The sequence below is a fragment of the Schistocerca cancellata genome, chromosome 4 (genome assembly GCF_023864275.1).
Source record: "Schistocerca cancellata isolate TAMUIC-IGC-003103 chromosome 4, iqSchCanc2.1, whole genome shotgun sequence".
Taxonomy (NCBI): domain Eukaryota; kingdom Metazoa; phylum Arthropoda; class Insecta; order Orthoptera; family Acrididae; genus Schistocerca; species Schistocerca cancellata.
This window is the reverse complement of record NC_064629.1, coordinates 849,624,355-849,651,724: the sequence shown is the minus strand read 5'-3', so window position 1 is coordinate 849,651,724 and position 27,370 is coordinate 849,624,355. Positions and strand designations below refer to the sequence as shown.

General features: G+C 41.4%; 1 protein-coding gene across 1 annotated transcript in view; it reads right to left on the bottom strand.

Moving 5' to 3' along the window:
• Positions 1-27,370, bottom strand: part of LOC126184472 (uncharacterized) — a gene marked incomplete at its 5' end in the record, with an annotated part of 580,042 nt that overhangs the window by 107,315 nt on the left and 445,357 nt on the right. Inside the window, 2 exons of the mRNA XM_049926864.1 lie at positions 4,907-4,976; positions 12,269-12,418. Coding sequence (XP_049782821.1) covers positions 4,907-4,976; positions 12,269-12,418 — 220 coding nt within the window. The remainder of the gene's footprint in view (positions 1-4,906; positions 4,977-12,268; positions 12,419-27,370) is intronic.

Sequence of the window (27,370 nt, the reverse complement as noted above, 5' to 3'; positions counted from 1 at the left end):
TTGACACAGTGCCTGTCTCGTGCGGCCGTTCGCGTGGATGACGGTGCATCAGGGCAAGACCATTCATCCGACCAAACTATAGCTTTCCATTCATACACGGTCAAATTTCATTGATCCTGCGCCCACCACAATCGCAGTTGTCGTTGGGTCAGCTTGGGAACACGTAGGATCGTCAGCTGCAGAGCCCTGTGTTCAACAATGTGCGCTGAAAGGTGTGCTCCGACATATTTGTGCCTGCAGTAATGTACTTCTTCGTCAGATCCGCCACAGGTCGCCTGTTACCCTACTTTGCAGAGCAAGACTCTGGCGTTCATATTCTGTGATGAGGCGTGGACGTCCAGCGCTTTTCATCTACTCCTGGTTTCAGCGTCCTTCAACCACTTTCCACAGATGTTCAAGTTGCGAACACCCGATCACCTAGGCTGTTTCAGGGAAGCTCGTTCCCATGCGCTGGTCAACAACAATCTCCCCTTTGTCAAAGTTCCTTGTGTCAGTGGATTTCTTCATTTGTGGCCCGTATCTTCGCTTCAGTGATTCCCCATGCCAGTCTATTCCGCTTAAATGTTTGCCTTACTGCGTTACATGCCTGCAACGTCACCAGATGGCATTCTCTTTCATGGTGGGCAGTGGCGATAATGGTGTGTCTCATCAGTTTTGTGTGTGTGTGTGTGTGTGTGTGTGTGTGTGAGAGAGAGAGAGAGAGAGAGAGAGAGATTGTGGTTGCTCATGATGATTATGTACGTTCTCCATTCGAAGTATAATGAAGATTAGTGTTTAACATACCGTCGACGACGACATCATTATACACAGGACACAAGCTCGGAAGAAGGTACGGCGGGGAAAGAAAATCGGCCGTGTCATTTACAAGGGAACCATTGAGGAATTTGCCTGTTGCATGTAAGAACTTAAACTTGGATGGGCGGGCGGTATTTGAGCTATATTCCTCCCAAATTCGAATCCATTGTCTTACCACTGCATCATCATGATTCCGTATCCCAATCAGTTGTCGGCGTAGCTTAAATCAGCCAACTAGGTGATTGTGTACGGTGCTACACTACAGCATATCACACAACATACTGAGACTAAACCAGCGCTAACTTTTAGCAGCAGCCGAGCCATGGAGATCGTCATCAGCCCAAATGTGAGACAGGAAGTCTTTTATGAATTGCATATGGAGTGGCAGAGCCATCACCACCATACCACGCTGCAGTAGGAGTACGCGGTACCACTTTTTGTGCAACACGTGAATCTCACTAACATAGTGTTTTAAGACATACACTGTCTGGTCACATTAATTTGACCACCAGTCAAAAGACCGTATAACCACTGCTGGGAGACGTCCTGGAAGAGAGTCAACGAGGTTCTGCAAGGTACTGACAGGAACGTGGATCCACGCCAATTCCAGTGCTGTGGCCAGCTGCGCTAGGTTTCTCGGATGAGGATCAATGGCGCGAAGAGTCCGATTGAGGTTGTCCCACAGATTCTGTCTGGGTTTAAATATGGGGCGTTTTGTGACCAGATAAGTACAATGCACTCATGCATCAGACTTACATTAAAAGCTATGTGACATAATCTATTGACCTGCTAGTAGATGCCATGCTGCCAAGGAAAAACAATCTGCATGTAGGGGTGGACATGGCCCGCCGGGCAGACGAATACTTGTGTTGATCCATTGTACCTTCCAGAATGACGAGATTACCAAGGAGTACCACGAAAACCAGACCATAATGCTCTATCCTCTGGCCTGGACTACTCTGAAGATCCAACGGCCATCTGGCCGATGGAACAAAAAACGTGATTCGTCTGAAAAGGCCACCTATCGCCAATCGGTGGACGTTCAGCTGCGGTATTGGCGTACGAATTCCAGCCTTCGTAGGCGATGAACAGCATTCAGCATGGATGCATGAACCAGGCGCAACGTTCACTGAACCGTCGTTGAGGAGACACTGTTGGTGGCTCCTTTATTCATCTGGGCGGTCAGCTGCTTGACAGTTGCACATATATTCTCCCGGTCACCCCTGTCATCTCCCTTGATGGATCACAGCTGCCTCTGTGCCGGTTTTGGATAACGCCAAATTCCTTTGGACGGTAAACTTCAACCACGGCGCTCGCAAAGAGTTAACAGATTTAGCCATTTTGGAAATGTTTCCACCTCTGGCCTGAAAGCCAATGATCACGCCCTTTTGAACGTCAGATAAATTGCTCCTTTCCCCATTTCGACAACAACTGCATTGTATTTCCGCATCCCACGGACGCACTTTATATACCCTACGCTGCTAGTGTTGCCAGCTGCCGTCTGTGAGTGATTATTGCACATTGACGTCGAACACGGGCGGTGGTCATATTAATGTGACTGGACCATATACGTTCATTGAAACGTTTTGTGTTACTTGTTGCATATGATTAGAAACACACAACAAGTAAGTACAGTACTTTAGAAGCGAATTTATACGAAAGTCAAGTGCTTCAGAAGTGAGATAACTCTTTTTAAAATGCTGGTCCCTCTGTTATGAAATCGTAATTGTACTGGAACTATAATGAGTGTGTTCTCCTTTGTATCATAATAATTTTTGTAGTTTAATTGTGGCGAATACCACGATCGTATCTTAAAGAAGAAAATCGATTTGTACACCACAGGCGGAGGAAGACCAATGTTCTTAGGATTTTGTTCACTAACTGTGGACTACGGGAGTGTATTATAGAGGAATTATGTTGAAACCACATCTATCCGCAGTAATTTACTATCTCTGAGGGTTAGGCTCTTTTAAATCACATCACACAAATGCCAAGACGTTTCAGTGAAAAGTAGTGGCCCGATGCTTGTCCAGTGGAATCTAGGAATGCTCTGTGACCTGATAGCTATGGACGTTGCTCACTAACAAATACGTGTTCCAATCATCATTGACATTTAAAAGTCAGGTTTTAGAAGAAGAATGTATTAGAATATGCTAATAATGTTATTTGGGTGAACGTGATATGTTCTTGAGTAGTCACGCGCTTTCCGGCAAGTACTCTCCAGTTAACTCTGCCAACAGTTGGCGGTTCTCACGCAGGGTCTGAAACTCTCCGCTTCTATTCGAAGTTACTTCAGCAATTCTTTAAAACCTCTTACTTTTTAAGTACGGTGTGGGGAAAATGAAGTGGGCAGAACTGTATTACTATAGGAATAATACTTCTGCTCTAAAGACCAATATAATGTTTGAAAGTATTTTGAAACGCATGTCATTTTACAATGATGATTTAGTGCGCACCCCCACATAGCCGATCCTAAGCCGGTATGTATAATGCTATATTAGTCTGATAATGTCTGTGCATCTTTGCAACTAGTATCTACTATGTTCGTTTTTCAGTCACCGTATGCGTTTCGTTTTATTGAGTTAAAACATTTCCAGCGGTCTGAAAAAACAGATAATTTACGATTTTTTATTTTTATTTATTAATTAATTTATTATAATTATGTTTTTGTTTTTCAGTCTCATGAAGCGCGCTTCATTTGCTTATGACGCTTCCTCACACGTTTCACCTTATATGTAGATATACATGTGCGTATTTTAAATGAACTTTGGTAGTGAGTTTATCTTTCTTATGTTACTTTCGGGCCTACACATTTCCCACATAATACATACATTTACATACTGCATCACTTTCACATTGTTGCGTTTGATATGTTGTCACACATTAAAAATCTGCGTAATAACTAAACAAACACTGGAAAGCAGACACTGTACAAAATTATGGAATACATACGGGATTAAACCAATGAGACGAAAATAATTTCAAGCTCCTAATCCTCGCGAATACAGGAAAGAGAGAAACAAATTTCTCTTTTCTTTCCTTATTTCTGTTTTCCCCTCTATATCACCCTCTTCAGTGATTCATGTACCTCCGTCCCCTCTCTCACCACGCCTCACCACTGTATCATTTACATTTACTACGCCCCACCCAATCTCCCTACCGACTCTTGTACTCAGAATTTTCTGCCACAAAAAAAACAGTAAGCCTCAACGTGATACAGTACGTAAACATGCTCACCGTGTGGAACGACTGTTGTCCCGAAAATAAAAACCAAAATAGGGCACGAAAATCAGTAGTGTAAGTAGTTGTGGAATATGCACGCAGGAAATACATATACATGTGATAGAAAGAAACCAAACTGTAAACTATCTACAGCTTTCAGACCACTAATCATGTTTTATTTCACCGGTATGAAACGTGTATTGCGAAGAAGAATGGCATTCATTAATTGAAAACACAGCACGAGCGTTATTAAAATATTTAAGTGTAAACTACAAGTATCATGGTCATAGAAGTGATATTTATAAATTCCTTGGGGAGGAAGTCTAATTTAATTGCGACATTTGTCCTCTGTGACAATTCTCAACTTGGTAGCATGTTGATCCTTTTGGTGAAAAAGAGTCATATTAAAAAATGCAGTACTGACTGTTTTCCTGTTAAATTTATAGACCAGGCAGGTTGGCAGCAAATCCAGGCCATTGTCAGTAGCATCCTTCGTGTTACTATTCCTGGCGAAAAGAAGTTGTGACGTCCCAGCATGAAATTTTCACTACAGGGAAATAACTTCGATAGTCAGATAACTACATTATACAATGCCTTTATTGATCTAAATTACAATTTAATGAAAGACATGATTTCTTTTACTTCACTACAACTAACATTTTAAATTTTTTCGAGCTGTAACACACAAAACAGTGCATTCCCTATGAATCTAACTTTTTCTACCACTTATTGCTACAATATTAATTTATAATACTGATTTTTTTCAACAGGTACTTAGAACAGGAGAGACAAAAAGCCTAAAGAGTATACATTCTTAAATTCCGGGAAGTTTTGAGTGTCCCATTTGCTGGACAAACGCGCAAAGCGTATTTTATGCAACAATACTCACGCTGGTTAACTTGTCGCTGTTGTTCGAGCTGAGTCCATTAGAGGAAGCTGCGCTCGTGACTGGAGGTCCACTGAAACATTAGCCCTCTTTCTATATGTGACATGTTTATGACATCTGGTTTAAATAGAATAAATAACTTATTTATAAAGGGATAGTATTTTATATGAAACTTCGTACTTAAAAATAATTATATATTTCAGTTCTATTAGATATGCAATAAATTAGTCAGTCAGGTATTTCAATACAATTTGGCATTGGTCTAAAGGCAAAGATAACAAATAAAGAGTGTTGACGACGAATCGAGATAGGAGAGATTAAGGACGCTGTTAAATTCATACAGTCATGGAGAGCAGAGAAACGTATCTGACTTTATTTTGTAGACTACCCTGTTTAAACGCCGAGAAGTGTAATCCGAATGTAATAATTCTCGATTGAATTATTTTGCTGAATCGAAATGGTGTCACTGTGTATTCGTTTAGACCTAAATCGCTGAGCACCGCAGGTGTGATATTTTCTCCTTTACCTGCTTTTGCGACGCTCTACACGTGCTCTATTGTACTGTGCGAACTCCGAGGAACGTCATGGGGTGAATTCGCGGATATATAAGTAAATGCACAATCTATAAACCCCATAAATAATTTTACTGCAAAATCAACCGACGATAACCAGCCACTGAATTAGAAGGAGGCATAGTTGTAATTGGCCCACAAGGTCGAGCATTGTGTTTGAGAGATTTAGCGTGAAGTGGAAAATTTAGAGAAGAATTAAAGTGAATTATACCTTACGGTAGACCTAAATCTGCATCAACACACATACTCCGTACCGTACAGTGCGTGGCGGAGGGTACCTAATAACACTCAAACGTACTGCCCAGCGACGTGGAGCTATCGTTGTGGAACTGAAATCGCACTCGGGAGAAATGGGCCTCAAATCAGCTTTCGGGTACGTAGATGTTCTCCTGAATCGATTAACATTAGTGCCGTGATTGCTCCCTTGAAAAAAGCCAAGGCTGAATCCCTTCCCCATCCTCCTCCTACCCGAGATTGATCATACCTAATGATTTCATCGTCGACGAAACTTTAACATTCCTTCCCTTCTGAAGCGTGTTGTACGGAAAACGTGGCAGACGTCCAACAATTGCCCAGTTATTGCGTTGCAGGTGGGGCATAGAGCCATCGATAGAACGATCCCTCTGTTAAGCGATGCGACACTGTTTTCGTGGTCACCCTGAGTCGCAGAAACCACTGATGACAAGAAGCAAAGAGCGACATCGCTTAAAGTGTTGTAAGCAACGCTTCTTTGCTGCCGGCCGCTGTGGCCGAGCGGTTCTAGGCGCTTCAGTCTGGAATCGCGCTGCTGCTACGGTCGCAGGTTCGAATCCTGTCTCGGGCATGGATGTGTGTGGTGTCCTTAGGTTAGTTAGGTTTAAGTAGTTCTAAGTTCTAGGGGACTGATGAAATGGCTCAAATGGCTCTGAGCACTATGGGACTTAACTGCTGAGGTCATCAGTCCCCTAGAACTTAGAACTACTTAAACCTAACTAACCTAAGGACGTCACACGCATCCATGCCCGAGGCAGGATTCGAACTTGCAACCGTAGCGGTCGCGTGGTTCCAGGCTGTAGCGCCTAGAACCGCTCGGTCACACCGGCCGGCGGGACTGATGACCTCAGATGTTAAGTCCCATAGTGTTCAGAGCCATTTGACCATTTGAGCTTCTTTGCTCTGTGACGCACTTGTAGAAAGTTTTGTGGGTGATTTAGTCAACTGGCCCTGTGCTGGCAGGTCGAAGCCAGACAAACCGTTTTCACCTGAGTGTGGTACTGGAAAAATGAAATTCAGTGAAAGTAATTGATGGCTTGGGGCTGTTTTATTGCTTTATAAGCAGCTAATTTGCTTTTCTCGATGGATTAATGCTAAATTAGTCTGTGTCTACAGACTGGAAATGTATCTTATCTGTTACAGTTTGAAAATGCTCCTGTCAACAAAGCAAAGATTATTCTGTTGTTTTTCGAAGAGATTCAATGGTTACTCCCCTGCTTTAACCCCGACACTACTTCACTCAACATCTTTGAAATGAAGTAGAGCACCGGATGTGCACGAGACCAGTCCGCCAAGAGCTCGGCGTGACGTTCCCCATGTTCTGTCCAAGAAGAATGTTAGTAAATGTCTGCAAGTGTTTATCGAACATACTGGAATGCAGTCCACGTGACCGCAGAGAAAAGGTACCCTGCACGTTAATGGATACATGAATGTTGTGTTTGTTGCTATCAGCAATGGGTGTTTGTAGACATATGAACAGACAGCCGAAGTATAAGCCATTTCGCGACCAGTTTCGTCGTTATCAGTCTGCAGCTATGTCGGTTTCAAAACGCAAATATAAGTTAATTACCAAGATTGCACAAGTTTTTAAAATAAAATAGAATAATATTCTGAACGAACTTTCTTAAGTGAAAATGGAAGTATGGGTTTAAAGTGATAAGAAATAAAGGAGTTACTGATAAACGAGCTTCGTTTATAAAACCAAAGTTCGAATCTCGACGTCTGTAAGAAACTGGTTGCAATACACCGAAGCCTCTTACAAACAAGAATTAGTGAAGGGAGATTAAATGACAAAGAGGGAAAACAGAAAACTGACCACAAAATTTTTGAATGAATGGATAACGGGTGTAGTTACAGCACTGTATGCTAACTTCCGGGACTGTGTGTGGTTAAAACTAGATTAACTTTTTTTCCGTTTTGAGAAACATAACGCTTCCTTCTTTTCTACACAGAAACGTTTAGCTGAAGTTACAGCATCATCAGTCTTTTTTTCTTTTCATTGCTATTAAATAACAGGAAAAATTGGTTTATACTGACTGTACATATAGAACTTCAGTTCTTAAGTAGATTATTCGCAAACTTAAAACAGACATTTTTTATGTATACACCTTGTTGACATATTATTTTATTCCACGCGAAAGGTGATTTGTGTGTGTGTGTGTGTGTGTGTGTGTGTGTGTGTGTGTACAAACAAATGTCTATTTTTAAATTTACGAATAACTTACTCAAAAACTGAAATTCTACATTTGCAGATACAATAACGCAATTAATAGAAAGGAAATATAAAATACAGCCACTGATGATGCTGTAACTTCAGTGAAACATATTGACGTAGAAAACAAGAAAGAATTGTGTGTGCTAGAGGTGAAAACTAGCCAAAGACAGATTTTATTTGGAAGGAAACACAGGCACAAGAGTGAGCTTCAGCCTCAAGATGAGTATTAGATTAAAACTTATTAAATTTTATTATTGGCTGCAGTTCGAGGTTCTTTCTTCATACCGTTGCTTTTGGACGGTTTGTAAGAAGTTAATTTTCATGCTAAGCTGGAGAATTTTCTCTCAGCTACGTGTGTCACAACCACTCTTGACTGACTGACTGTTAGTTACAATGAAATAAAATTAAGTTCTTTGTACTGGTAACAATAATAACCAAACAATCGTGTTGATTGCGGTACATAATTGCGTAATTCGTTGTTTGTTACACGAGTTGCAAGTGTAGCGAGGCGTGATGCACGTAGGATTTCCGAAGAAGCTTATATATTATCCACGCGATATTCTTCTGTTGTTTAGTCATCCATTTGAAGAAGTCAAAAGTGTTCAGCCAATCGGTAATCTTCGTCAGCGACCACCAACGATTGGAGTCGAACAATATTTCTGAACAAGGGCAACAGAAGTAGCTCTCCCGAGTCTCTCTATTTTTAAGAACGTATATTCCTTATAGCTAAATTGTAGCAGTGATCACCATGAAGTGCATTTGACCATTTATAATGTAGTTTAAGGCCTCAATTAGGTCTAACACTTAAGCATTTATGTATTCTCTGGATATTAGTCCTTGTTTCGCAAGAAACACAAGCGCATTTTTATTCTGGTTGGCGATATTATACGAGCGAGGCACCAGCGTACATTTCCACGAGGCTCTCTACAACTGCTGCCTGGGACTTTCTCTCCCCATTCCGCACATCACTCCTTCAAAATGAAAAAGGAAAATTGCGTTGATGGTATTTGTTAGGCAGTCGGTCACGAATTTCTAGTAATTTTCGATATTTGACGTATTAAATAGAACTATTTTCAAATACAACCGTAGACCACGAAAAAAATGTCTTGACTGAATTATATGTGTTAACAAACCGTCTGAAAAGGTTTAGCGTAACTTTCATTTATCAGCAGATGTAGGAAATCGATTTCTACAGTCAACCAACAGTGTATTTGTAAAAGTTGCTTTCAATATAAAATATTTGATTCAGCTGATGAAAGAATCCAGATGTCCAGATGACAGATTGCTTCGTCAGTTTCATATGCCTGTTCCCCAGTAGATTCAAGATGTAGATAGTAATAACAGCGAGAATAATGACATTTGTAACATGATGCCGTGACTCTGATACGTTGCAGTAGAATTCTTCTCAAGGATGCGCCTCAGGTAATTGACTGTTATGCTGCTGCCCCTTTCTTTACCTTTAGTGACAGGCACTACTCTCGAAAATGTACTCCCGATCAGGAAAAAAAAAAAGGTTTGGATAGTCACAATCCATTATCTGCAGACCTGTGTAATAGTTTAGGATTTGGCGCAATGCTCTGTAGCCAACGGTGATGCCGCAGATCATCGAAGCTAAGTGCTGCAGGCTTGGCTAGCCCTTGGATGGGTAACCGTCTGGTTCTGCTGAACGCTGTTGGCAAACTGGATGCACTGATCTCTTGTAAGGGTAATTGAGGAGCTACTTGGCTCAGAAGTACCGGCTCTGGTCTCGAAAACTGACAGCGGCTGGGAGAGCGATATGCTGACCACATGTCCCTCCATATCCGCATTCAGTGACCACTGTCCGCTGATGATGATGCGGTAGTCGGTTGGTACCGTTGCGCCTTCCGAAGCCTGTTCGGATGGAGCTCAGTTTTTTTTACAAATCTTTATTGCCTGGTGTGAAATATACGCTCCTAAATTTCCCATCAGCATTCTAGTCAATAATGTTGAGCACACTAGTCCGTAATTGGTACTTTTTTCGACATGTAATCTGCTCGTATAGCGTAAGGCGCAGCGCGATAGCTTGCGAAACAGGGAGGTGGATCAGACCTGGATCAAATCCGCACGGCATATTAACCACCGTGGTTGGTGCACCGTGCAGCCTTAAGTGTGGTTTTTGGGCGGTTCCTCACACTCGTTTAGACAAATACTGGGCTAGTCCCCAATTTATGCCTCATAAAATACAATACACAGACAGTTAAAATATGATCACGCACGGAAAAAAAGTGATAGACATGTGGCGCACACGACTTTCCTCCCTTAGGTAACTGACGACTGCGGCCACAGGAAGGGCATCCAGCCGAAATGTCAAAAATAAAATAAATATGCCAAACTCCGAGAATAGCGGAGCCTATACTAAGAAGGATTAACGCTAACTAAAACAATAATAATAATAATCATCATCATCATTTATCATCATCATTTAAGACTGATTATGCCTTTCAGCGTTCAGTCTGGATCATAGTCCCGTTATAAAATACCTCCATGATCCCCTATTCAGTGCTAACATTGGTGCCTCTTCTGATGTTAAGCCTATTACTTCAAAGTCATTCTTATCCGAATCCAGGTACCTTCTCCTTGGTCTGCCCTGACTCCTCCTACCGTCTACTGCTGAACCCATGAGTCTCTTGGGTAACCTTGCTTCTCCCATGCGTGTAACATGACCCCACCATCTAAGCCTGTTCGCCCTGACTGCTACATGTATAGAGTTCATTCACAGTTTTTCTTTGATTTCCTCATTGTGGACACCCTCCTGCCATTGTTCCCATCTACTAGTACCTGCAATCATCCTAGCTACTTTCATATCCGTAACCTCAACCTTATTGATAAGGTAACCTGAATCCACCCAGCATTCGCTTCCATACAACAAAGTTGGTCGAAAGATTGAACGGTGCACAGATAACTTAGTCTTGGTACTGACTTCCTTCTTGCAGAAGAGAGTAGATCTGCATTAGCTTTGCTACATCTCGCTTCCAGTTCTCTCACTATGTTGCCATCCTGTGAGAATATGCATCCTAAGTACTTGAAACCGTCCACCTGTTCTAACTTTGTTCCTCCTATTTGGCACTCAACCCGTTTATATCTCTTTCCCACTGACATTACTTTCGTTTTGAAGATGCTAATCTTCATACCATAGTCCTTACATTTCTGATCTAGATCTGAAATATTACATTGCAAACTTTCAATCGAATCTGCCATCACAGCTAAGTCATCCGCATATGCGAGACTGCTTATTCTGTGTTCACGTATCTTAACCTCACCTAGCCAGTCTATTGTTTTCAACATATGATCCATAAATAATATGAACAACAGTGGAGACAGGTTGCAGCCTTGTCTTACTCCTGAAACTACTCTGGAAATAATAACAATAATAATAATAAGAAGAAGAAGAAGAATCAGACTCTTGTTGAGCACACAACGTCGAGAAACCTTTCGTGTCAGTACGAACTATTCTCTAGGAGGTCATAGACATTAATAAATACCACAGCCCCACTCCGTAGTAAACAGGACCACACTATAAACTGAGCAACCGCGAATTCCTTTGCAGGCTCCACGTAGGTAGATCGATCTCGTTTGCCACGTTTTGTTACAAAACGCAACTCACATAGTAAACCACGATTAATTAGTTTGCGGCGTGATTAACCGATCTACGAAAGTATTTGATCGTTTGACGGTTATATGGCAGCACAGCATACACTTGGCGAGGCAGTCTTTAGTGGTATTTGCTAGTATGACGTCTGGTTTATGTATGGCTGCTTGGCCAAATCAACATAACATCCTTCGTATCTAGCAGCTACAGTTTTGAGAACAGACACAGTACAGGAGTTATAAAGAGAAGAGCTCTTTGATGGGGATAGCGATATATGAGCATGGGTTAGTCAAAGCTTCTGAACATTCAACCATACCCAGTGACGAAGTCCATTTTATACACGAAGGAAGAAGCGTATCTGAACTACTGAAGGAGAAGTGTTTTTGTGTACGTAATCCACAATACTCACTCAAAAGAATTTTTCACCCTCAAGTACACGTGACATAGTGTCCAAAAAGACTAGGTTTTTGATTATCGCATCATCATGAATATGCCATCTTAAAGAGAATTTAATCATTGGTGTACTGTTATCTGTAATAAAATGCCATTGCTGACAGTGTGGCATTTTTTTACACGTCAGTAAACCGTTGTAACATGTAGACAGTTTCTGTTGACTGCAGCACCTACGGAACTGACCTCTAACAGCTCGTCGACCTATTGCTAACATGCTCCCCATTCTTGCAGTAATTGTTGTAGGGTTCTATTCACAAACTCACCTCGCTCTTGACGATGTTGGCTTGACGACAACAACTTCAGCCGATGATCTGGAATTCTTTTCCGCTTTCTCGCTGCTTCCACAGCTCTTCACAGAAGCAGTTTTAAAGTCTTTAACGTCAGGCTGCAGTGGTTCAATTACTTCGTATTCACTGTAAAAAGAAATGATCACAGTGTCAATGACCGTTCGAGAACAAAACTCAAGGAAATTAATATTATATATATCCGGTAAAGAGCTTTATTAATAAACACACAGGTGCAAAATCTGAAGTCTAAAATTTTTTTGAGTTTGAGGCACAAATGGTCACACCAGAACTTTGAATGACTTGAGCTACTGTTTAATGTGATAAGAATGTGACGCTTAATTCAAAGCCGTAAGATATAAATGTAGGATTTGAAACACAGAAATCTCTCCAAAAATTTATAAACTGAAGGTATTAAAATATGTCCTTATGAGAACCGAACAAGACCATTTGATTCAATAACTTATCCAAAATCATTATAAGTAGTGTAACATTTTCCCTAGATTTTTGCTGAGAAGGACAAAAATGTATTGCTGAATTCTTCTGTATGAAACCAGAGAAATACTACGCAGCCCCTGTTGCTTTCTGCTAGTTGCAGGTAATGCTTTCTAAATGCAAAGGGCTTTCGAATAACGATTGGAGTTTATCTTCAAGTTTCAAATTGCTTTCTCTGCACTCAGGCGAGGTATTTCATAAAGTTGGACGAAACAAGTTCCGCCGTATTGACCAAGCAAAATCTCAGCTTTTCATCTCATTTCCACCTAGTATTATCTGAGCTACTCCAAGGAACGAAAAAGAAGCTAATGAAAATGAAATTACAGAGACAGCTAACTCGGCGTTCCATATGGCACAGGTACATGTGCGTTTACGTCTATGCAGTACCTGGAAGCGGCATTAATAGTGATAGGTTTTTTTATTGTTTATTGCAAGAATGTTATATATTGTAAACATACAGTGAGTGAACCGATTCTAGATATTCTGACTCTGTGAAATGTCTCTCCATTCATTATGTATAAGACGACCGCTTTGTATCATTTATGAAGAGAAAAACACGAAGCTCATCTACTGGGCCGGCCGGAGTGGCCGAGCGGTTTTAGGCGCTACAGTCTGGAACCGCGCGACCGCTACGGTCGCAGGTTCGAATCCCGCCTCGAACATGTGTGTGTGATGTCCTTAGGTTAGTTAGGTTTAAGTAGTCCTAAGTTCTAGGGGACTGATGACCTCAGACGTTAAGTCCCATAGTGCTCAGAGCCATTTGAACCATTCTTCTGCTGGAAGTGTGTCTGCCTCCGTAGCGCAACGGTACCGGTACCGCCTACCACGCAAGGGGGTCCCGGTTCGATTCCCGGCAGGGGACTGGGTGTTTGTCGTTCATCACCATTTCATCATCATTGACGCGCAAAAACAAAAGAAATGGTTCAAATGGCCCTGAGCACTATGGGACTTAACTTCTGAGGTCATCAGTCCCCTACACTTAGAACTACTTAAACCTAACTAACCTAAGGGCATCACACACACCCATGCCCGAGGCAGGATTCGAACCTGCGACCGTAGCGGTTGCGCGGTTCCAGACTGTAGCGCCTAGAACCGCTCGGCCACCCCGGCCGGCATTGACGCGCAAGTCGCCGAAGTGGCGTCAACTAAAAAGACTTGCATTAAGGCGGCCGAACCCCGAAAGGGGATATCCCGGCCAATGAATGCCATACGATCATTTTGTTTTTACTGGAAGTGTGAATCCTAGTACTGTAGTACACTGAGTCCAGTTGTCATTATTTATCTTTAGTACTTTTCAGTCGATTACATTCCTTATCATTATGAATAAAATAAAACAAATCATGCTGTTTACAACACTGTAATTAAATAAATTCATTCAGTGGTTACAGGAAAAGAAACCTTTGAGAATATTGTTGTGTTGTTGTAGTCTTCAGTCCTGAGACTGGTTTGATGCAGCGCTCCATGCTACTCTATCCTGTGCAAGCTTCTTCATCTCCCAGTACCTACTGCAACCTACATCTTTCTGAATCTGCTTAGTGTATTCATCTCTTGGTCTCCCCCTACGATTTTTACCCTCCACGCTGCCCTCCAATACTAAATTGGTGATCCTTTGATGCCTCAGAACATGTCCTACCAACCGATCCCTTCTTCTGGTCAACTTGTGCCACAAACTTCTCTTCTCCCCAATCCTATTCAATACTTCCGCATTAGTTATGTGATCTACCCATCTAATCTTCAGCATTCTTCTGTAGCACCACATTTCGAAAGCTTCTATTCTCTTCTTGTCCAAACTATTTACCGTCCATGTTTCACTTCCATACATGGCTACACTCCATACAAATACTTTCAGAAATGACTTCCTGACACTTAAATCTATACTCGATGTTAACAAATTCTTCTTCAAAAACGCTTTCCTTGCCATTGCCAGTCTACATTTTATATCCTCTCTACTTCGACCATCGTCAGTTATTTTGCTCCCCAAATAGCAAAACTCCTTCACTACTTTAAGTGTCTCATTTCCTAATCTAATACCCTCAACATCACCCGACTTAATTCGACTACATTCCATTATCCTCGTTTTGCTTTTGTTGATGTTCATCTTATATCCTCCCTTCAGGACACTATCCATTCCGTTCAACTGCTCTTCCAAGTCCTTTGCTGTCTCTGACAGAATTACAATGTCATCGGCGAACCTCAACGTTTTTATTTCTTCTCCATGGATTTTAATACCTACTCCGAATTTTTCTTTTGTTTCATTTACTGCTCGCTCAATATAGAGATTGAATAGCATCGGGGAGAGGCTACAACCCTGTCTTACTCCCTTCCCAACCACTGCTTCTCTTTCATGCCCCTCGACTCTTATAACTGCCATCTGGTTTCTGTACAAATTGTAAATAGCCTTTCGCTCCCTGTATTTTACCCCTGCCACCTTAAGAATTTGAAAGAGTGTATTACAGTCAACATTGTCAAACGCTTTCTCTAAGTCTACAAATGCTAGGAACGTAGGTTTGCCTTTCCTTTATCTTTGTTCTAAGATAAGTCGTAAGGTCAGTATTGCCTCACGTGTTCCAGTATTTCTATGGAATCCAAACTGATCTTCCCCGAGGTCGGCTTCTACTAGTTTTTCCATTCGTCTGTAAAGAATTCGTGTGAGTATTTTGCAGCTGTGGCTTATTAAACTGATTGTTCGGTAATTTTCACATCTGTCCACAGCTGCTTTCTTTGGGATTGGAATTATTATATTCTTCTTGAAGTCTGAGGGTATTTCGCCTGTTTCATACATCTTGCTCACCAGATGGTAGAGTTTTGTCAGGACTGGCTCTCCCAAGGCCGTCAGTAGTTCTAATGGAATGTTGTCTACTCCGGGGGCCTTGTTTCGACTCAGGTCTTTCAGTGCTCTGTCAAACTCTTCACGCAGTATCGTATCTCCCCTATCATCTTCATCTACATCCTCTTCCATTTCCATAATATTGTCCTCTAGTGCATCGCCCTTGTATAGACCCTCTATATACTCCTTCCACCTTTCTGCTTTCCCTTCTTTGCTTAGAACTGGGTTTCCATCTGAGCTCTTGATGTTCATACAAGTGGTTCTCTTATCTCCAAAGGTCTCTTTAATTTTCCTGTAGGCAGTATCTATCTTACCCCTAGTGAGATAAGCCTCCACATCCTTACATTTGTCCTCTAGCCATGCCTGCTTAGCCATTTTGCACTTCCTGTCGATCTCATTTTTGAGACGTTTGTATTCCTTTTTGCCTGCTTCACTTACTGCATTTTTATATTTTCTCCTTTCATCAATTAAATTCAATATTTCTTCTGTTACCCAAGGATTTCTACTAGCCCTCTTCTTTTTACCTACTTGATCCTCTGCTGCCTTCACTACTTTACCCCTCAAAGCTACCCATTCTTCTTCTACTGTATTTCTTTCCCCAATTCCTGTCAATTGTTGCCTTATGCTCTCCCTGAAACTCTGTACAACCTCTGGTTCTTTCAGTTTATCCAGGTCCCATCTCCTTAAATTCCCACCTTTTTGCAGTTTCTTCAGTTTTAAACTACAGGTCATAACCAATAAATTGTGGTCAGAGTCCACATCTGCCCCTGGAAATGTCTTACAATTTAAAACCTGGTTCCTAAATCTCTGTCTTACCATTATATAATCTATCTGATACCTTTTAGTATCTCCAGGGTTCTTCCATGTATACAACCTTCTATCATGATTCTTAAACCAAGTGTTAGCTATGATTAAGTTGTGCTCTGTGCAAAATTCTACCAGGCGGCTTCCTCTTTCATTTCTTAGCCCCAATCCATATTCACCTACTACGTTTCCTTCTCTCCCTTTTCCTACACTCGAATTCCAGTCACCCATGACTATTAAATTTTCGTCTCCCTTCACTGTCTGAATAATTTCTTTTATTTCATCATACATTTCTTCAATTTCTTCGTCATCTGCAGAGCTAGTTGGCATATAAACTTGTACTACTGTAGTAGGTGTGGGCTTCGTATCTATCTTGGCCACAATAATGCGTTCATTATGCTGTTTGTAGTAGCTTACCCGCATTCCTATTTTCCTATTCATTATTAAACCTACTCCCGCATTACCCCTATTTGACTTTGTGTTTATAACCCTGTAGTCACCTGACCAGAAGTCTTGTTCCTCCTGCCACCGAACTTCACTAATTCTCACTATATCTAACTTTAACCTATCCATTTCCCTTTTTAAATTTTCTAACCTACCTGCCCGATTAAAGGATCTGACATTCCACGCTCCGATCCATAGTACGCCAGTTTTCTTTCTCCTGATAACGACATCCTCTTGAGTAGTCCCCGCCCGGAGATCCGAATGGGGGACTATTTTACCTCCGGAATATTTTACCCAAGAGGACGCCATCATCATTTAATCATACAGTAAAGCTGCATGCCCTCGGGAAAAATTACGGCCGTAGTTTGCCCTTGCTTTCAGCCGTTCGCAGTACCAGCACAGCAAGGCCGTTTTGGTTATTGTTACAAGGCCAGATCAGTCAATCATCCAGACTGTTGCCCCTGCAACTACTGAAAAGGCTGCTGCCCCTCTTCAGGAACCACACGTTTGTCTGGCCTCTCAACAGATACCCCTCCGTTGTGGTTGCACCTACGGTACGGCTATCTGTATCGCTGAGGCACACAAGCCTCCCCACCAACGGCAAGGTCCATGGTTCATGGGGGGGGGGGGGCTTTGAGAATAGTGACAGTATTTTATCGAAACATCAAGATACTGTCGCGGAAAGTCAGGTAACCAGAAGTATATCTCGCTTCTGATATTTCTTGTTTCTCAACTTCAAAATGAAGAGACAGTGAGACTCCTCCCTTTGCGTGGACATATGCTAAACATTTTTTTCCCTGGTATTCTTTTCGGACGGGTGTATTTGAAATGTATGCCGGAGATAACATTTCATTCTCAGAGACTAATGTTTCAAACCTTCATAGTGTTGTGCAGCAATGTTTGACTTACGGGAATCAATTTTTTAGAGATTGTGATACACAGATCCCTGAATCCGAACTGCAAGATTTCTCGGAGCGAACATGACACTATGTTAAGTTTTGCTTGTGATGTAAACACTAATGTAATAATATGTGAGGGCATCAGGGACGGTTTGTGATATTATACGGAGAATAGAGGAGGAAAAAAGTCTCCTTTCCTCAATCAATTTGCTTTAAATACGCGTTTCTGAACAAATATTTAATATGGAACGACTACACAAAAGTCTTGTTGGATAGCCAGTTGCAAAACAAATTCATTGTACGAACTTCAATGAAATGTAACACACGCATGAAAGATATACAGGGTGGTCCATTGATAGTGACCGGGCCAAATATCTCACGAAATAAGCATCAAACGAAAAAACTACAAAGAACGAAACTCGTCTAGTTTGAAGGGGGAAAGCAGATGGCGCTATGGTTGACCCGCTAGATGGCGCTGCCATAGGTCAAACGGATATCAACTGCGTTTTTTTAAAATAGGAACGCTCATTTTTTATTATATATTCGTGTAGTACGTAAAGAAATATGAATGGACCACTTTTTTTCACTTTGTGATAGATGGCGCTGTAATAGTTGGTTCAAATGGCTCTGAGCACTATGGGACTCAACATCTTAGGTCATAAGTCCCCTAGAACTTAGAACTACTTAAACCTAACTACCCTAAGGACATCACACACACCCATGCCCGAGGCAGGATTCGAACCTGCGACCGTAGCAGTCCCGCGGTTCCGGACTGCAGCGCCAGAACCGCTAGACCACCGCGGCCGGCGCTGTAATAGTCACAAACGTATAAGTACGTGGTATCACGTAACATTCCGACAGTGCGAACGGTATTTGCTTCGTGATACATTACCAGTGTTAAAATTGACCGTTTACCAATTGCGGAAAAGGTCGATATCGTGTTGATGTATGGCTATTGTGATCAAAATGCCCAACGGGCGTGTGCTATGTATGCTGCTCGGTATCCTGGATGACATCATCCAAGTGTCCGGACCGTTCGCCGGATAGTTACGTTATTTAAGGAAACAGGAAGTGTTCAGCCACATGCGAAACGTCAACCACGACCTGCAACAAATGATGATGCCCAAGTAGGTGTTTTAGCTGCTGTCGCGGCTAATCCGCACATCAGTTGCAGACAAATTGCGCGAGAATCGGGAATCTCAAAAACGTCGGTGTTGAGAATGCTACATCAACATCGATTGCACCCGTACCATATTTCTATGCACCAGGAATTGCATGGCGACGACTTTGAACGTCGTGTACAGTTCTGCCACTGGGCACAAGAGAAATTACGGGACGATGACAAATTTTTTGCACGCGTTCTATTTAGCGACGAAGCGTCATTCACCAACAGCAGTAATGTAAACCGACTTAATATGCACTATTGGGAAACGGAAAATCCACGATGGCTGCGACAAGTGGAACATCAGCGACCTTGGCGGGTTAATGTATGGTGCGGCATTATGGGAGGAAAGATAATTGGCCCCCATTTTATCGATGGCAATCTGTACAACACTATGAAGTTTTGAAACATTACTCTCTGAGAATAAAATGTTATCTCCGGCATACATTGCAAATACTCCCGTCCGAAAAGAATACCCGGGAAAAAAATTTGTTTAGCGTGTATGCTGATATCCTACGTAATGTTCTACCGATGTTACTACAAGATGTTTCACTGCATGGCAGAATGGCGATGTACTTCCAACGTGATGGATGTCCGGTACTTAGCTCGCGTGCGGTTGAAGCGGTATTGAATAGCATATTTCATGACAGGTGGATTGGTCATCGAAGCACCATACCACGGCCCGCACGTTCACCGGATCTGACGTCCCCGGATTTCTTTCTGTGGGGAAAGTTGAAGGATATTTGCTACCGTGATCCACCGACAACGCCTGACAACATGTGTCAGCGCATTGTCAATGCATGTGCGAACATTACGGAAGGCGAACTACTTGCTGCCAAATGCAATGAGGCTGACGGACATCATTCTGAGCATTTATTGCATTAATGTGGTATTTACAGTTAATCACGCTGTAACAGCATGCGTTCTCAGAAATGGTAAGTTCACAAAGGTACATGTATCACATTGCAAAACCGAAATAAAACGTTCAAACGTACCTACGTTCTGTATTTTTATTTAGAAAACCTACCTGTTACCAACTGTTCGTCTAAAATTGTGAGCCATATGTTTGTGTCCATTACAGCACCATATATCACAAAGCGAAAAAAGTGGTCCCACTAAAACATTCATTTTTCTTTACGTACTACACGAATTGTAATAAAAAATGGGGGTTCCTATTTAAAAAACGCAGTTGATATCCGTTTGACCTATAGCAACGCCATCTAGCAGGCCAACCATAGCGCCATCTCGTTTCCCCCTTCAAGTTAGACGAGTTTCGTTCTTTGTAGTTTTTTCGTTTGATGCTTATTTCGTGAGATATTTGGCCCGGTCACGATCAATGGACCACCCTGTAGATAGAGAATCCTCGTACGACTGATGCTTTAGTATTTCACATCGTTCTGGGACCATTAACAGGCATGTTTAAAGCATGAAGTTGAAAAGATACAAAGATGAGCTGCGCATTTCGTCCTGGCTTCGTTTAACCATCGCGACAATGTCACGTGGATGCTAATTCGACTTTAGTGGCAGAGGTGTTGTTCATTACGGTGACAATAAATTTTTAAATTATTGTAAAAATTATGTGAATATGCGTTCCAAGAAGAAGGACAGGAGGAGGTTAGACTCTCACGTCACATCGAAGAAGATGCCGTTAGAGACGGAGCACAAGCTGATTTGGAGCATAATACAGAAGGATAACGTCAGTGTCCTTTTCAACGGAACCATCGCTACATCTGCCTTAAGCAATTTAGGGAAACCACAGACAATCTTATTCTGGAAGTCCGGACTGGGGTCTGAAGGGCTGACCACCGCGCCATCTCGCTCGCTCAAAGAACGTATATTACTTCTTCGTATACATATCTCGGAAAATAACCAGTACATATTTTGGCTGTCTGGCGGCTTGTGCACTAGAAATAAAGATGTAGAGAAATACAGATATATACCAGAAATGCTGTGGACTGAAATCTCATTGGTGAATAGGTTCAGTGTCAAATCTGTTTTAATGTCTTATGAGAAAATGAGACTTTCGCCTCTCTGTTGGAAGGTATTAAAATGGAAATCAGTAGACAGATATGCACGAAATCTGAAGTTACTACCCTGCGTTTTGTAGAATCATTCATTCAACTTTTGAAAATCATGCGGCAGGAGGTGTACAGCGCACACAGCAAGGATGTTAATTTCATTGTATTTATATAGTCTATTATAATGAATATACTATGCTTTGAACTAAATTATTTAAAAAAACCATCCTATTATTGGCAGACAGGCAGTTTGTATCGTACAAGCATCAGAATACCACTTAAAAATTTGAGAGTTGAACTTATCTAAATTTACAATACAATCAAGAGCAATATATTGCATTTCATAACAGAAAATACATTAAAGAGGCTATGAGCTGGTGTGTAGTAAGGGCAGCGTCAGAGAAAAAACATAAACGCTCAGTTAGTTATCAGTTCGTACAAGTAAGAGAATGGTGAACTTACTAACATTACTGAGCTATTTAAAATTTTCTGTGATCATTTCTTGTCTATTCTGGGTAAACTGAAATATACACAGGTTTCTCTTAGAGCGTATATTTCGAGGAACAACAGAGATAGGACTACTGAAACAAACAAAATAGAATTATGGGCAATGGTGAAGTCTCTAAGTCTGAGATTCATATAATTACGATAAAAAACCAAACACAAAAGAAAAGATTTGTACACTGCATATTAGCAACAAGAAAACACCGATAAAAGCTTCAAGATATTACCATTTGCCGCTTCAAAGAACTTGTTTATCAGCTCAACAACATTTTCACGTAAGGAAATTCATCTAGAAACATAGGGCTCACCGGATGGAATCCATCCACCGGATGGATCATGTAATGATAGTGACAGGCATGCAGCGCAAGACTAGGTTGAAAGATTTCGTAGCCTGACGAGGAACAGAGTGACTGACCTTCTTGGTAGAAATGAAACTAGACATAGAAAATTTCAGGTCTGGTAATAAAACAAAAAAATGGAAACGTAGGGTTTGACGTGGCAAAACTAGAAAGAGAGGAAAAACGTAAAGAATCTGAGTTACAAACAAATAACCGTTTCGAAGTATTAAAAATGCAGATAAGGAAGATGTGGAGGAAGTGTGGCTCAGTGTGAAGACAGCCGTTACAGATTCTGGGAAAAAAGTGCTGGGTAGAAAGAAAAAAACTGGGAAAAAGAAGATGGTTTAATGAAGAATGCAGAAATGTAGTTAAGAAAAGAAAGAAAGCACGTAAGTTAGCGCTATAGAACTCACATAATGGAACACTGAAGGAAACATATCTAGACCATATGTAAAAGCTGGCAGTGACATCAAGAGCACTGAGAGCTGAAAAGAGAAAATACTTAACAAAAATTATTGAAAATGTGGAACTGAATAGCCTAAACTGGAACAGTAGGAGTTTCTTCCAAAATGTGAAAACAGCAAGAAAAGAGTTCAACGCAAGAAATCATTTTATCAATGACAAACGTGTAAACGTGATTATGAATGGTGAATCAGCCTTAGAGAGTTGGAAAAAGTATTTCAGCGAGCTGCTCAACTACCCTAACCCAGAGCTACGTTTCAGTCAAAACAAGAAGAAACAAATGAGACAGAGATTGACATCACGGTGGAGAAGATAGTCAAAGCCATCTGATAGATTAAACGCAATAAAACGACAGGAGAGGATATGGTCTAAGCGAAGATGTTGATGTATTGAGGAAGCAGACTACTGGTCGAGCTGTGTAAACTCGTTCAGCTCGTTTGGAAGACAGAGACGTTACCAGATAGCTGGACGACAGCAGTTATTTGCCCAATATAAAAGAAAGGAAGAAAGATAGATTGCTCTTACTAGCGAGAAACCAGCTTACGTAACGAGGCGTACAAGGTCCATTCTACAATTATCTTAGAAAATCTAAAACTATTTGCAGAAAATGTCATGGGAGAACATCAGACTAGATGCCGTCCAAGCAATTCAACTACTGACAATGTGTTTGCTCTTAGGCAGATTCTTGAGAAAGTTAGTTAATTAGTTAGTTAGTTACATGTTTCATGTATTAATTGAACAGTTCTTTCATCGAAATTAATTGGAACGAGTCAGCTTACAGGATATTTATACATCATTACATGATTGACGTTTGTTAATTTTTTTTTTTTTTACAGGTAGACATTCGTCAATTTGCTTCGTTACATGCCAGATTTTTATGTTATTGGGCGAATGATCAAAAATATTTATTGCTGCATATTGAACTCCTCTCTGAGCCACTAATGGCTTTAATAGTGGGTAATAATGGCCATTTTTCGCTATAGTGGAAGAAAGATAGAAAATTCCAAGTATTGTCCATAGATTTTCAAAGAGCTTATGAAACTATTCATCGAGATAGCCTCTATAGAATCCTGAAGGAGTTCCGAATCCCAAATAAGCTCACTGAAATGATTAGAATACGTATGACTAAATCGAGTGCGGTAGTAAGAACTGGAGGAGTATACTCACAACCTTTTCCCATAACAACTGGATTAAGACAGAGAGATACGCTGTCATGCAGACTGTTTAATCTCACCCTGTAGAAAGTCGTAAGATAGAGCAAAGTTGAACAGTGTAATGGCCTACGATTGTAAGGTGACAGATTTCAGATATTTGCTTACACGGACGGCATAGTGTTAGTGAGAGAGAGCGAACAAGATCTTGGGAAGATGTACAAAGGATCGTCGTAGCAGCAAGTAAAACAGGACTTCTCATCAATAAAGACAAAATTGTACATATGCAAGTAGGCAGAACTTAATATGCACAAGAGCACTTCACAAGTTCAAGTCAGTTGATCAGTTCACGTATCTGGAAAGTTGGTACAGTTGTTGTAATCAAGTACCCACAGATCGAAACGAAAGAATTTCTGCAAGTTCCAGATGCCTACTTGTCCTCAGAGAGATGTTCAAGAATAAAGCCATATGACATTCTGCGAAAATAAAAATCTGCAATGCCTTTATGCGCCCGATTGTCCTCTATGGTTCAGAAAGCTGGATACTAATTAAAAGGCAGAAGGAAAAGCTTCTAACATTTGAAAGAAAGACGAGGAGAAGACTCTGGGGCCCGGTGACAGATGGACATACTTGGAAAGCAAGAAAGAATAATGAAATTTGTGAGATCAAGAATCAGTCAAATGTCTTACAATATTTAAAGAGCAAACGACTCGAGTGGGCAATCACGTAATCTGTATGCCCAACACTCGACATCCTAAGCAAGCTTTCATTGTCGACATTAAAACGAAAAGACCCTTGGGTAGGCCAAGAAATAGATCGGAAGACGACGTAAAGAGAGATGCGGAAGCTCTGAATGTAGTCAGTTGGGAGGAGGCAACAGCAAAAGACAGAATGAGTGGAGACTGATTGTTGAGTAAGTAAGTATAAGTAGTAACAGTTACTTAGTTGTTTCTGTGGCACATATTTTCCCAGAATTCAGAGGCGAGATCTCTATGGCAGAAGTAAAAAAATGATGTTAATTACTGTAGGTCTAGATAATTTTTACCACTGTTTTCAGAGAGTTTTGAAAATATAATGTACAACTGAGAAATTATTTATTTCCCTGAGAACAATGTACTGACAGATAAGCAGTTAATTTTTACAAATTTCTTTTCTATTGATAAGACAACACTTTTTTGGATAAGGTAGCCGATGGCGTTGATTAAAAAAATCTGGGTCCATTGGTATCTTCTGTGACATAGTGGAAACGTTTTACTCTTTAGGCATGCCACTGAACTGGTTTTATGGACAGTACAAAGCCGGAAGTTTCTTTACACTCTCACATAACAAGAAATAAGCACGGTCAATGAACGTAGGGTGTTCGTATGGTTTATACAAGGATCTTTCTTAAGATATGCATTAATGACTTCTCTTGAACTGTAGCAAACAGCAGTAAACCTATTACTTTGCGGGTGAATCAAGAGTAACTGTTACATATTTAGGTAACTACATGCCGATTTGGCTCACACATAAAAAGTTCACTCTTAATAGCAATAAATCACAGTAAATCCAAAAGCATGGCACACAGTTGTTTTCGTGCTCACATCGCACTTTCTTGCAATATGATAAGTTTAATTAAACAGAAGACACTATATTAATGCGGCACAGGGTAGACGGCAAGCTCTCATCAAAGCTCCGGCAGGAGATGAAATCAGCTGCTTGTATTATTAGTATATTTCCGACTATATCATCAACAACAGTGAATATTTTCACCACGTAATTGTTGATCAGTGAAGTTTTCAGATTGCAGAAGGAAGCAACACTTCTCTTTTTCCAGTATTTCGGCCGCGAAACGCCCAGTTATTTTCGGGGCGAGCCCCAAGACTGACAGTACAATAGTAGTATTAAATTACAATAAAACATGATTGGTGTCTTTTTTTGTGTAAATGAGAATTCTGCTCCTGGCAAGTCCATAGACAATAGCTCCCACCAAGAACCATAAAGATAAGTTATGGGGATCCAATGATCAAGGGCAATACGAATGCGGTGCCGTGTCTGGCGGCAGGGCACCATCAGCTGGTGGGCTGAGAAGTATCTGATCGAGAAATGTGGAGCAGCGAGCGTGCCTTGACGTAAGAAAAGGATACGGAGACTGAAGCACTTCCGTCCGTCATATAAACCAATGAACCAACGTGCATACGATCACAGACACTAAGAGTTGGAGACGTTATACTAGGGTGCCACAGATATGCAACGTAATGACTGCGTACCAATTATAGAGCACATCTGAATGACACATTCTGATCAGAAGTATTAAACAACATCGAAATGAGCACAGTACCCCTGTCTTTGAGAACCTACAACAGCAAGCTTATGATTCCCCACTATGTTCATACTGAAGCCGCCATAGCGATTAAGTCTTTCATCAGATGGGTTCCGATACTTGACGACCGAATCCCACAAAGAGCATAAAGAAGGAAAAGTTTCCGATGTTAACGTAGTCCATAGAGAGGTTGATTTTTGAATGGTTCGTTCATTTACTCGACATAAACTACACTCGACGGGGACTTTGTACACAACTGGCTTTCAAAACAACACGTTATCCGTAACTGAACTGACAAGAGGGATGGTCTTCGGTGGGGAGAGAAAGATGATATTTACTTTCTGCTTCGTGAAGATCCGACGACACATCCTCTTACTGTAGGAACGGAAGGGTATTTTTTGACTGGAACGAAATAGGCAGTTCAGTGTACGAAAGAAATTTGGTCTGAAACCATGAGATAAAAGCTTTCTTCTTATTGACAAAGACTATATGCTAGGATGAGAAGCAAACGAGAACTTGTCAAGTAATTAACAAAAACATTACTTACTGGAATGTATAGAAAGCGTACGACGAAAAAAAGCGATTGGTTCGAGAAAGTAATGAACTGGACGTAGAGAATGGCACCAAACTTCGATATCCTTTGTACTTTATACTAGAAAGCTTAATGTGGTAAGTGGACAGGACACTAAGCTAGTTATGCAACTGGAGATGCTCGACGGCGCACAAAGGCCTAGGTAAATTCGGCTTTCTTATGAGGGCAGTCAAATGAAATCGAACACCCGCGACAACGGACAATGGAATGGTTCCATTCGAAAGTAAACACCGCACTCGTTAAGACATTTATCCCACTGAGAGACGAGACGTCCAGTTCCTGTTTCGTAGAACGCGGTCGGCTGCTAACAGATCCACAACCACAACCATTCTTGCACTTCTTCGTCCGACTGAAACCGACGTCCGCGCGTGTCTTTCTCCACGCCGCTAAAAATGTGAAAATCATACGGTGGAAGATCCGAGCTCTGCGGAGGATGCTGCAGTGTTTCCTTACCAAATCACCAAAGCAGAGCCTCTTTTCAATTGGCAGTGTGGAAGTGGGCGTTGTTTGCATCAGGATGATTCCGACCGACAGCATTCCTGGACGTTTTAACCGTATGACGCTTCGCAGTTTCTGCAAAGTATCTTCATAGCGCTGCGCAATGTTTGTGGTTCCACACTCGAGGAACTCGACGAGCAAAGTACCCTTGCAGTCGAAGAAGGTCATCATGACCTTACCGGAACTTGTGTTAACAGTTATGGAGTTCTTTGGCGGGGGAAATATGGGATATTTCCACTGTTCGTTTTGCCGTTTTCCCTCGGGCTATCGGAATGCTGTCGGACTGAGTTATTCTGTTGTACGATAACGGCCGCCCCACACTGCCAATCAGACGAATTCTACGATTCGGCGGTTTGGTTGCGAAACAATGCAACATCCTCCGTACACCCCTCGTCTATCTTTCGTGACCTTTAGAATGGCACGCGTGGACGTCAGTTTTTGTCGGACGAGGAAGCGTAATGGTGGGTGCGATTTCGTCAGTGGCCGACCGCGTTCTATGAAACAATAATTGGTCGTCTAGTCAGCCAGTGGGATAAATGTCTAAATGATTAGTTTTGAATGGGACCATTCCATGGTCCAGTTGTG